The sequence below is a fragment of the Eleutherodactylus coqui genome, chromosome 2 (genome assembly GCF_035609145.1).
Source record: "Eleutherodactylus coqui strain aEleCoq1 chromosome 2, aEleCoq1.hap1, whole genome shotgun sequence".
NCBI classification, from domain to species: Eukaryota; Metazoa; Chordata; class Amphibia; order Anura; family Eleutherodactylidae; genus Eleutherodactylus; species Eleutherodactylus coqui.
Genome location: NC_089838.1, coordinates 156,238,142 through 156,250,182, shown reverse-complemented (window position 1 = coordinate 156,250,182; position 12,041 = coordinate 156,238,142). Strand labels below are relative to the sequence as shown.

Here is a 12,041-nt window from a genome sequence, read left to right as displayed (position 1 = left end):
ACGTTGGCCCCTGCATGGGCTCCTATGGGAGCCACTGACAGTGGCCAGAGAAGGGAGGTGGGAAGGATATACGGTGGCAGCCAATATACGCTCATGGGAACAAAGCCTTATGTTTATTCTATAATTAAAGGAGTATTTCTAAGACATTTAAGGCATCTCCACAGGAAATGTCATAAATATCTGATAACTGCAGGTGTACCTCTGGGACTCGCACCTATGTCTAGAACTGGGAACTCCTGACCGTGTCTTACCTGATGTAGTGCTGCTGGCTATCTATAGATGGCCATGTACATTGCTTACCTAGGGAAGAAATGGAACTAGGATGCACTACGGGAAGAAGGCAAGCCCACTGAGGCAGTATGATACTCTGTGGCTTGTAAAATGTTGTATCCTGACATTCATGTGGATGTTAACTACACACACCACCTGCCTAAACATTGTTGCAGATCAAGTACACCCCTGTATGGCAACACTATTACCTAATTGCAGTGGCCTGTTTCAGCAGGATAATGCATCCTGGTACACTGCTGCAATCACTCAGGAATGGTTGGAGGAATGTGACAAAGAGCTCAAGGTGTTCACTTGGCCTTCAGATTCCCCAGATCTTGAACTGATTTTGCATTTGTGCTGGAAAAACAAGCCTGTTTCATGGAGACCAACATCAAAACTTATGGGACTAAAGAGATCCCATGGAAACAATGTCATGAGGAGTTAGAGCTGTTTTCACTCTATGATTATAACCACACAATATAAGGCAGGTGGCTTTAATATTATGACTGATCAGTTTATGTATGTACAAATAATATATTCTATCCTCCAGTTCAAGATGCAGCAAATTTAACAGCAGACTTTTGGACAACAATTAAATCCTATGATTACTGCATTTGAAGAACCAATGAAAAGAAAAGCTCCCACTTTGGCAGATTCAACCCAACTATGTATTAAATTGATTTCAATAGGCTCCATGTAATACTATGGTGCTAGCGAAAGCTGCTCCGTATACTGTGCACGGCGAGAGTAACAAACAAAGAAGTCCTGAATCGTATAAGACACGATATATAACTGAAGGGCAAGATGGCCAGACTCAGACTCACGTATTTTGGCCATGTAATGCGAGTTGCTAGAAAAATCTTTAATGCTTGGACAGATCAGTGGAAAAAGAAGACACAATGGCTGATACTGTCAGAGCTGATACTGGCATAGATATCACACAACTAAAAGAAGCAGTGCAAAACCAAAAAACATGGAGGGAGGGAGCATTTAGGGTCACAGAGGTTTGTGAACAACTAAATGGCTAACCACAACAACTATGTTTAGTGTTTAGTACTGAGTATTTTTTTACGTGGTTAGGGTACATGCACCTGGGCAATTTAAAAGTTGTGTGCGAGATTTTGAGGCTCAACTCAGAACTGTCAGCACATGGTCATCCCGTCTATTTGCTGTCCAATGTACGGGACACCACACATTGAAATGTGCTAATCTCGTCCGAAAGTCAGACAAGATTACAACATGCTATGATTTTTTTTTCTACTTAGGCTATTTACCAGATTTAAAAAAAAAGCCTGTGTGCATACACCCATTCAAATTAATGGGAGCTATGTCCTTCCAATTTTTGCAATACGCAGTGAATAGAAGCCATTGGTTTCAATACATTCATTCACATGCGTGTATTTTGCATACTCAATTCCATCACACACAAAAATATGCAGCATGTTCTATTTTCCTGCACATTTACGAAGGGAAATAGCACACATAAAACTAATTAGGCTAATTAGCCATTTTAATGGACGGGACTGTGGCTGTTCTTTTTTTTGTGCATGCAAATGAGCACAATTTGCATGCTCAAAAAGGGGAGCAGGAAAACCACCCTCCTGGCCGAACAGATTCATCCTTTGACTGAACTTAATGGCAATGGGGACATACAAGACTGTCCATAACCTGTCTCCTATATACATCTCTGACCTAATCTCCTGATACCTTCTCACACCTAATTTCTAATTCTTACAAGACCGTTACATTCCTAGTCTGGTCCTCACATAACTGTCTCAAACATTTCTCCTCTGCATCCCCATAGAAAAGTCTATAATGCTTGGACAGATCAGTGGCAAAAGAAGACCTGGCTGCCAAAGAACACGATGGCTGATACTGTCAGGGCTGATACTGGCATGGATATCACACAACTGAAAGAAGCAGTACAGAACCAAAAAAGATGGAGGGAGCTCGCCTTTAGGGTCACCGAGGGTCGTGAACGATTAAACGGCTAACAACAACAATACTATTTTCCTCTGCAGCAGTCACTGCATGGGAAATGAGGGGCTGCATGCAACTTTCTCCTGCAATAAAAGCTGGGTTAGAGAAACAAGGCCTGCATCAATTAGTTGCTCTACAGGATGGCTTCATTCTAAAAGTTAGTTGTCCCATTTGGGAAGCAAATTTGGCTTGGTTAAAGAAGGCTTGTCATGGGATGAAGAAAGCCAATGGGATTAGGCTCTCCAGTCTCTCCAAGCCCTATCAGTCCAAGGTGGTGACATTTACATGAGACAGCCACAATCAATCACAGATCCCAGCAGCGGTCACATGTATGCAAAACATCACTGCTGCAGCCAGGTAAGCAGACGCTGCTGGTGAGGAAGGGAGCGGAGGTGATGGGCTGACAAGGCTCATAGTGTTGTCATTGTTTAACATAATCTGCCATTTTTATATAACTCAGAAAAGCCCTTTAAGGACAACAGTACAGTTACAGGTTAAAACGTGATGCAGTTAACAATGACCACTATTACTATTAGCATCCTTATGCCCATTGAATTGCTTGATGCGGATACTCTATCAATGGCGTCTAATATTCTCCATTTAGCAAAGTCATGAAAATAAGCAGAATCAAACAAAATGTCAGATGATAATTCATATGTACACATGCTGTGAATACCTGTACTAAATGAAAACTAAACTAGAATGCTGAAATCGAAAAAAAAAGTTTGTGGCAAAACTGTGACCCCTGTAAAATAATTGGCAAGTGTAATAGTTAACCTCTCGCAGAGAGTAAATCCATAGAAGTGATCTTCCTATCTGAACTACCTGCCTGAACACCTCTGTCTTTACATTTAAGGTACAGGCTTTCCAGGACTACATACAAAAGGGTGCCATTATTTGATATAAATATCACTATAATAACTGCAGATGTAGTTCTTTAAACTGCTAATGTGAGGTGGACTTCTGGCAAGGAGTCTCATAAATCAGAAACAAAAAAAGTGGATCTAAGCCATTCGGAGGTGCACATTTTTTATTATACTTTTCCTGTGTTTAGGTTCCACTACATGTATAGTATCACCAAATACTTACAGAGAACACCTAAGCTTTCACCACCGCCCTTGAGATGTTGAGTCTGAATAGGTTAATTAATAGGAAGGAAGTCCCCTCTGTGATTATATGCAACACACATATTACTATTTATAAACCCCGTAGTAATAACAGATAGTGTTATTTAGAGACAAGGAAGCAGCTATAATGTGTTATCATAAAACACCACCATCACAAAAAAAGATATTCCTAAATACAGCTGTGTGTTATGACAGTAAACCATCAGGATGGGGAAGAAACCCACCCCTCTATTAGGAGCACAAGCATTAGCAATCCATGTACCTGCTAGAAGCTTTCCAGGGCTGCTCTTCTACATTACTAGCAGCTCATGACCCTGGAAACTTCTGATTAATAACTAGATTATCCTTTCATCCACATTAATATCACTATGTGACTCTTTAGTAGAACATTGCACTTTTCAGACATAGATCCCCAGCCTGCAAGCTGCTATATAGTCATTTGGTAGATCTACAAGTTTTGTGTTCCTTCTGTAAAACACATAGTCCAAGGCTTTTACTTATAGCTGAAAGATCATAATGATCCGATCAAGAAGTAAAAAAAAAAATCAAAGGTCATTCATGTGCTGCATTTACAAGGAGATCCAGTTTATATAATGCGCTGAGCATGCCTACTGTCATTGTCCTGTGGGTCATTGTTGTTACAGGTGCAGCAGAAGGTTTTTTTTACAGTAGTAGTCTAATTTCTTGCACAGCATAGAGCTTTCACTGCCAAATAGCTTTTCTCCCCTGTTCATTTACTTATATAAGTGCTTGTGGTGAAAGCAAGAAGTGTGAGTGTCAGGTACCTGCACTGCCTGCCTTGTCACCCTTCAGCGCTAGCAAGCACAGGAATGCTGCACGCACTCTCACTTCCAGACTCAGCTTTAAAGCACCTACCTGAAGAAGAGCTTGGAGAAGATGTTGGCTTTCTCCAGCGGGGACCTCTGCATGGTGCCTGGTTGCTGCTGGCTGCTGCAGGCACAGCCTTGTATCTTGGCTCTGTAAGTCCACTCTGTGCCTGCTGCTGCTCACCCACCTTATTCTGCTAGCCTGCTGATGTCACTGCCTCCGTGACTCTGCCCAGGTTAAGAAGAGCTAAGCACAGGGAGGCAGCCTAGTCCTTCATATCTTCCTCCTCTTCTCCCTCTTTCTCTTCCACTCCCTCTCATTCTGTTTAGGTAACACAAAATGGGTGTGTTACAAACAATTATAATCAGATTTCTTTACCCAAGGCATATTGTATTTTGGGTCAGCATAAGGTAATGGACCTTGTGGTGATTGTGGTAATTAAGAAGGTCAAACTGATGTCAGGTCTGAAAATCTCCATAATGTTTCACAAGCAGATGACCTGGGACACTTTATTACTGCTTATGCTTAATGTGGCACTTGAGCTGGTTCATATTGCAATGTTTAATAAGCTCTAGCATTGTTTGTTTTGGCAGGTATCACTAGCTTTATACATTATGCTGTAAAATGAATGATGTGATTGCCTTGGTAATATGGTGTGCTGCTCACTTTGTGCATTGTTTTGCATATTCATTCATATTTCTTTTGCTACACTGTTGCAATGCCTACCTAGATCACTTTATTCTTCCCAAATGAGTATGTAGTCAAAAGAGAAATCGTCTAAGAAAAAAATCTATAGTCGTTATTAATTGGGAATTATCAATCCATCTCCATTTATACCAATTTTGATTGTGTTCTTGAGAGTTCATTGAGATATTCTTGTTAATAATAAAAAAAAACTGTACTGTTACAATGTATTGTTTCGTTAATTATCAGCTCTAGTCATGGTCATTGTTTTCATTGCACACTCTTGTCCTTAGAACTAGATACAGAGCTATGACTAACTGTTTACCCACAAGGCGGCATTCTCATCTGTGTCAGTTGTTCCGTTTTCCTGCTTTGTTACAGGATCAGGAAAGGGGAATCCCTGGGACAAACTGATCCATTTTATAGCAGAACCGAATGGACCCCTATTGACTATGATGGGCTCCATTTGGTTTCCGCTCAGCTGTTCGGCATTTTAAAAAGTCCTGCATGTAGGGCTTTTTCTTCTGGTGTTTAGTGCCAGATTAGTGACAGAATCTTCGAACTGAGGTTCCGTCGCAGATGTGAAAACAGACATGTACCTCCTCAACTCCAGTCTTCTGAAGCTGCATTCAATGGCAGAATTTTAATAGAAAAGCTATTATAAAATTGTGGGCAGGTTGCAATCAGTAAAGATGGCCATCCAGATAAATTACTGACACTTATTAGGACCACAGTTATTTCTAGTGACTTCCTCATAAACATTTATACACAGATCAGTTAAGCAGGTCTGTTTATTTCAGTATTCAAAGTGGATAAAAAGAGGTAAACTGCTGCCCATTTACTTTCTGCAATATCTACCATTGGGGTCATTGGGATGCACTCATGTACATTGCATTGTCAGTGGATTTTGCTGATTCGACGTAACTCCTTCATTGTTTACACAGCCATAGAGTTGGGTCTATAGGGGCTGCTGTGCTTATTACTGCAGCTCGTCCAATTCACTTTAATACGTAAATGGCACAAGTAGTAATACCATGCACAATTGCCTATGGAGAGTAACACTCCTCCTTCATAGTCTTAGAACTTCCTTAATCCAGTGTGGCTTCTTCAATTTTGTTTTCTTTCAAAAACAATTTTTTACCTTGTTTTTCTTCAATTTTGCTAATCTGGCTAAACTAAAAAAAATGTACAACCAGGACTTTTGGTGGTACCATCTGAAAAAAAAGGTACAATACTGCCAAAACCATATACATAATGGTATCTGCATTAATCAATGAATTCCATATGTATTCACTTTACAGTAACTCAGTTACCTTGTATCCAGGTCTTTTTTTCTGCTGGAACAGTATAATGATGCATCGGTGGTGCAATAGCTTCCGCATATTACTCTCAGATGAATCACATGTGTTACCTAGTCACTTTCTTATTGTGGAGTCATGAAGGCCAACCTTTACTGAAACAAAACTAGCTTACTGTTTGGATAGAATTGTGGGTTAGTTGTCATTGGAACCTTTGAGTATTTCTTTCAGGTGGTCCACTTCTGGTAACATTGCGCAAAAGTCTTCTCCATTTTAAGATAATGGCTCTTGTTGCTTATTTTGACCCCTGTGGCCCTTCTGAATGGCTGTGTTACCATTTTCAAACATTTCAGTGAGTTTTTTTCATCTGTTCTGGAATTTCCAATAACAGTACGCCGGCAGAAATGTGGCGACAACTTCACTGTCATGACAAGATGCAGTATATATAATTTTGAGGTTTAAATGAATCATCAATATTCTGGTCACATCGGAGTTGGACTCTCATATCATATTTGCCAGAAAAAAATAGCACATGATGCAAGACTAATTTTTTTCAATAAAATGCCTGACACCACTATAGACGCCATGACAGGAAACAACAGACCCCATTATAAGACAATGGGCTTCATCAAGTATCATTGATTTGCATCATATGATGTAGCCATCGCCCCTTAAATTCTCTTTTTCTGTTTTTTTTTATGGAACAGCAAAACAGGATTTCTAACACAGATGTGAACATAACCTTATTTATGTGTTTATTTGTTTCTTTGCTATCCCGGTTGAAATTTACTTTGACCTGAGCTGATATGACTTGTTTCTGGCCTTCCTCTCTCACCTGACCTTCGGCTTGTTCAAGTACAGTCTACTCTAATATCTCTTGCTCATCATACTACCCTGCACTGGTGGATTCTTATACTGTTTTTCTGTTGTCATTGCCCCTAAAGGGCTCAGTCTGACTGGCGTTTTTTTTGCTGCATATGTTTTTTGCGTTTGATATTCCGATTTTCATATGCACATAAAATGTGCACCTACAAAAGATAGAACATATGGGTGTCAATGGACGTGGTCGCGCAATTGTTTTTATGCACGCTGTGCGATTTTTTTTCTCACGTGCGAGTGAACTCATGTTAAAAAAACGCCCGTGTGACTGAGCCCAAAAGATGTATTTCCAATACGTTCTCTTGTATTCTGGTTCCACTATTACTAGATGCTTTTCCAGGGAGTCAAACACCAGACTACCTTAGAACACCAAAGTCCTGGGGCCAGCTGGGTACCTCAAGCCAAAACTACAGTTATGGGAAATAATAATCCTATAGGTGAATTGTGCTATCCAGTTGATTCTTTCTCTGGGAATATTACAATAAAGTCCAGAATGTTCACTTGGTTAGCAGCACTTGAAGACAGAACTAACATAGATGGTACGAAGTAGTCACCAGGGAGTTTGCTTCCCCTTGCTTAAAAAATCTAGTTCTTATTTCTGAGCTATACATAATCACTATTTTGTTAGCTGAGTAAGAAATGCAAATGGCAGATGGCAGACAATTGTATCCCATGTGAAATGTCCGTAAGTGGCCTTGTAACATGACTAAGGATATGAGCCAAACTAGAGTCTTCCCATAGGTAAAGACAGCCAACTACAGCTGGAGTTTGTTGAGGTTCTTGCCCTCATGAGTGCAAAGTAGGGTGGTACTATAGAGGAATTTTCAATCTTCCATTTGTATTTTTTTTTTCCAGGGAGCATTGAATGGCATATAACACTCTGTACACCATCTTAACCTGGGTTCCAATGGGTTGCTATGGTATCTGGAGGATTGAAACTGTCCTCCAGGTCTGCTATCTACAATGTCTTGTTATACACTGTTATAATAGGACACCATCGTTATAATTCACTAAAATCTAACAGTGTATTATAAGAACAATCAAAAGTAGTGATATTCAAGTCACATGGTAGGACAAAAGTAAAAAGTGGAAAAAAAGGAAAAAAATCTGAAAAAAAATTATATAAAAACATTAAAACTCCACCTTTTCCCCTTTACTATATGAAAAAAAAAATTATCACAAATTTGGGATCTCCGCATTCATACTGACCCACAGAAAAATGTTAGTACATTATTTAACCTCATGGTGCATGCTGTGAAAAAAAAAATGTTTAAATTTTGTATATCTCACTTTACAAAAAGCGGAATAGAATGCGATGAATACATCATATAGATTGCCAAATGGTACCAATTAAAAGTAGAATTCATTCTGCAAAAATAAAAAACTCAATTAGCACCATTGACGGAAAATAAAAGTATGGGGTCTTTAAATACAAAAAAATAATTTATTTTTTTTTTAAGTGAAAAAGTAGAGAGGTTTTAAAAAAATAATATAAATTTGGCATTGACTTGATCGTACTAACCCACAGAATTAATTTAACGTATTATTCATACCGCATGGGGAACATCGTAACAAAAAATAAAATAAAAAACCATGCAAAAACTGCAGATTTTGTTACTCGCCTCTAGAAAAAAAAAGAGATAAAAAGTGATCTAAATGTTATATGTTCCCAAAAATGGGATAAATGAAGACTGGAGCTCATACCACAAAAAACAAGCTGCCATAGAGAACTCTGCTGATGGAAAAATGAAAAAGTTATGGCTTTTGGAATGCAGAGACACAAAAATAGCAAAACATTAAAAAAACGTATGAACTTAGTATGGCCAGAATTGTGCTGATCTAGAGAATAATATTATCACATTATTTATTCGGCATGCTGAACGCCATAAAATAGAAGTAAGATAAATGGCGGAATTTATTGTTCTTTCCAATCCTACCCCCCCCCCCAAAAAAAATTTTTTATAAAAGTTATACCATAAATTATATGTACCCCAAGATGACTGCATTAAAAAATACAACTTGTCTCTCAAAAAAGCAAGCCCTCATTTGGCTATGTCCACAGGAAAACTAAAAAGTTATGGCTCTAGGAATGCCAATGGGAAAAAAACCTGAACTATTGGTTGGTCATTCAGTCATAAAATGTGCCACTACGGGGTTAAGGCTGGATTCACATGGGGTGGAATTGCTGCGGAATCTACATGCAGACTTTCCACACTTTTGCAGGCATTTTTAAATCTGAGACTAAGCAGCAAAGTGGACAAGATTCCCAAAAATCTCATTCACACGCTGCAGACAGTCCGCTGCGGACAAGCCAAACGGAAACTGCCGCGGAATTCAAATCCATGACATGTCAATTTTGGTGCCGTTTATGCTGCAGGCTCTCTTCTCTTTATAGGGAGAGCGGAATACAGGCTGGAAAGCTGCTTCATACCCGCGCTAAATTTCCGCTTTGGAAAGCTTGCTGAATTTCCGTGCGGTCCCACCGCGGACATTCCATGAGATTTTCATCCCGTTGGAACCCAACCTAATGAGAAATTGTACCCAGCCCCATAACCAAGTTAGCTAGGGACAAAATGAAGTACTTTTTACCTTTACAGCAGGGAGCCACAAACAGTTAAAGCAGCATTTTTGTGCAAGGCCACTACATATATCAACAAAGATTTAATTGGTTTGGAGCCCTGTGAATATAGCCTATGGATTCAGTATTTTTTTTAAATTTAGTTATTTATTTATTTTTGATTGCAAGTACGCTTTCAACGTGTGCCTACTATTTATTAACAGACTAGGCACCAAACAAAAAAAAAAGATTTGGAGTCCAATTCTCTGTACAAGTTACAGTAAGAGAGTAGTAGCACTGGCATTGATGGGAATCCAATGACAGCTGCATAGGTATAATTCCATATGTGAATTAGCATGGGTGTGCTTGTGTGTTGTCTGCAAAATCAGAGGCATTTGACAAGACTTGGGCGCCGTGCTGCCTGAAGTTCAGGGACCCCACAATTTACATTTTCGTATTCTCACCCATGAAATCCACCAGAAGAGCAGAATAGGTAATCAGCATGAGCATGCAAACTATATGGGGACAAAAAATCATTGGTGCGACTGTTCGTCCATATTTAATTGGCATTACTTTCAGTACCACATCTGTTTACAGATCCAATCATTGACCCGTGTGAGAGGGGCATTTTTATGTATTTAATAAGGATCTTGAATTACCGTTTCTTGTACTACAATGCCACATAATAAAAAAATAACATTTAGGCCGCCTGTCCATGACCGCGACGGAATATTGCAAGCGATTTTCCGCCGCCGGGGAGCAGTAAAATTCACCGCAATGAGCCTATCTTAATGATAGGTTCATCGCGACATGCTGTGATTTTTAGACGCGAGCGGGAAATCGCTATGTATTTCCCACTCGTGTCCATTAGGCTGTGCTTTTCATAGTTATCCTATGGAAAGTGTTTCAAGCGTGATACGCGTGTGATTTATCGGTGTGGATCACGCTAGGATATATCACCGTGGATAGCCAGCCTATAAGCTGTTATAGTGCCGTAAAATGATTATTAGAGGTGCAGTAAATGTCAAATAGATATGATGTATAAGGGCTTCTACCCACTAGCATTTTTTTTTAATGCTGCGATGTCGCTGCGTTTTTTTCAACAGGACTTTCTAATGTTAAAATCGCATCGCACAAAAATCTCAAGTTTGTGCGATGCGATTTTAACATTAGAAAGAAAGCCCATTGGAAAAAACGCATCGATATCGCAGTGTTAAAAAAAAACATTAGTTTGACAGAAGCCCTAGAGAGTCAAAAAATGTGGAGTGCATTATAGTCTTTTTTTCCCGACATTTTCTTGATTTGTCTGTGGTTTTAACTTCTATCATATGCCGAATGTAATATAAATAAGCAGAAATTATGTATATCCCCATAGAACTAGAGTAGCAGATCCTGTTCAGGAATACACTCAACATTAGCATTATATAAATGTGTAATGGAATTTGCATGTTTACTGTACATTGGCTGTATTTGTGCTCCAAAACACTAACAAAATAGCAAAAAATGTTTGTGTAATTCGGTTTAGGTATGACCCTTTTGAGTACCAATGTGTGATTCGTGACCTGTTATTCTACCTGTAGCCTGTTTTTGATAAATCCAAAAGAATCCAATTGCAAAATCAAAAAACTTTTATTTCAACTCACTTTTGAGGATACAATAATATTAAATGTGGAGCTAATAATCAATGAACAGCACTTATGTATAGGAATCTCAAGGATACAGAATACAAGGATTAGATTGTAGTTTAGAATCATGGCTCAACATTATTTTACGCCTGAAGCTGCTTTGTCCTAACTTCCTGCAATCTCTCTAAGGTCATGGATAAAGTTTGAAAACTGCTTTTAGGAGCACAAAGTTCCTACAAACTATCTTCGCAGTGCACATTATATACATTTTATATAGGGTTATTCAAGAAGGAGCAGAGTTGGTAATTTAATTACAAACTAACTACAAAAGACAGGTACACCATCCGCACATCACTGAGAAGAGGAAGGTTCAACATATGAGATGTGTGAGGGTGACCGCTGCTTTGCCATTTGCATATTCAACCAAGTTCAACACATTTTCTGTGTCACTCATACATTTGCTTGTGACGAGACGGCTGTTTTTGGAACTGACGTCGGAATTCACTTTGCACTTGAGCAATGAATTGACACTTAGCAAACTGAAGCCCACAAGATGATTTCTCCTATGATGTCACAATTTTCCTATGAACTGTAAACAACAAGAAACAGCTCTGGGGTGTGGTAGGAAGTGGAATTTACTGGTATGTCAAAAAAGTTGTACCTTCTTCTTTTCGGTGATGTGTGGATTGTGTATCTGTCTTTTGTAGTTTGCAAATAAATCCCCAAATCTGCTCCTGCATTTTGAATAACCCCGTATTTTAATGTAATATATGTTCTAACTGTGGAAGCATTC

General features: G+C 39.0%; 1 protein-coding gene across 1 annotated transcript in view; it reads right to left on the bottom strand.

Annotated features, from left to right (window-relative positions):
- The window catches only part of CFTR (CF transmembrane conductance regulator), a 159,977-nt gene extending 155,552 nt beyond the window's left edge, over positions 1-4,425 (bottom strand). Inside the window, exon 1 of the mRNA XM_066591817.1 lies at positions 4,254-4,425. Within this exon, the coding sequence (XP_066447914.1) occupies positions 4,254-4,306 (53 nt within the window). The 5' untranslated portion in view covers positions 4,307-4,425. The remainder of the gene's footprint in view (positions 1-4,253) is intronic.
- Between the last annotated feature and the right edge of the window lie 7,616 nt (positions 4,426-12,041).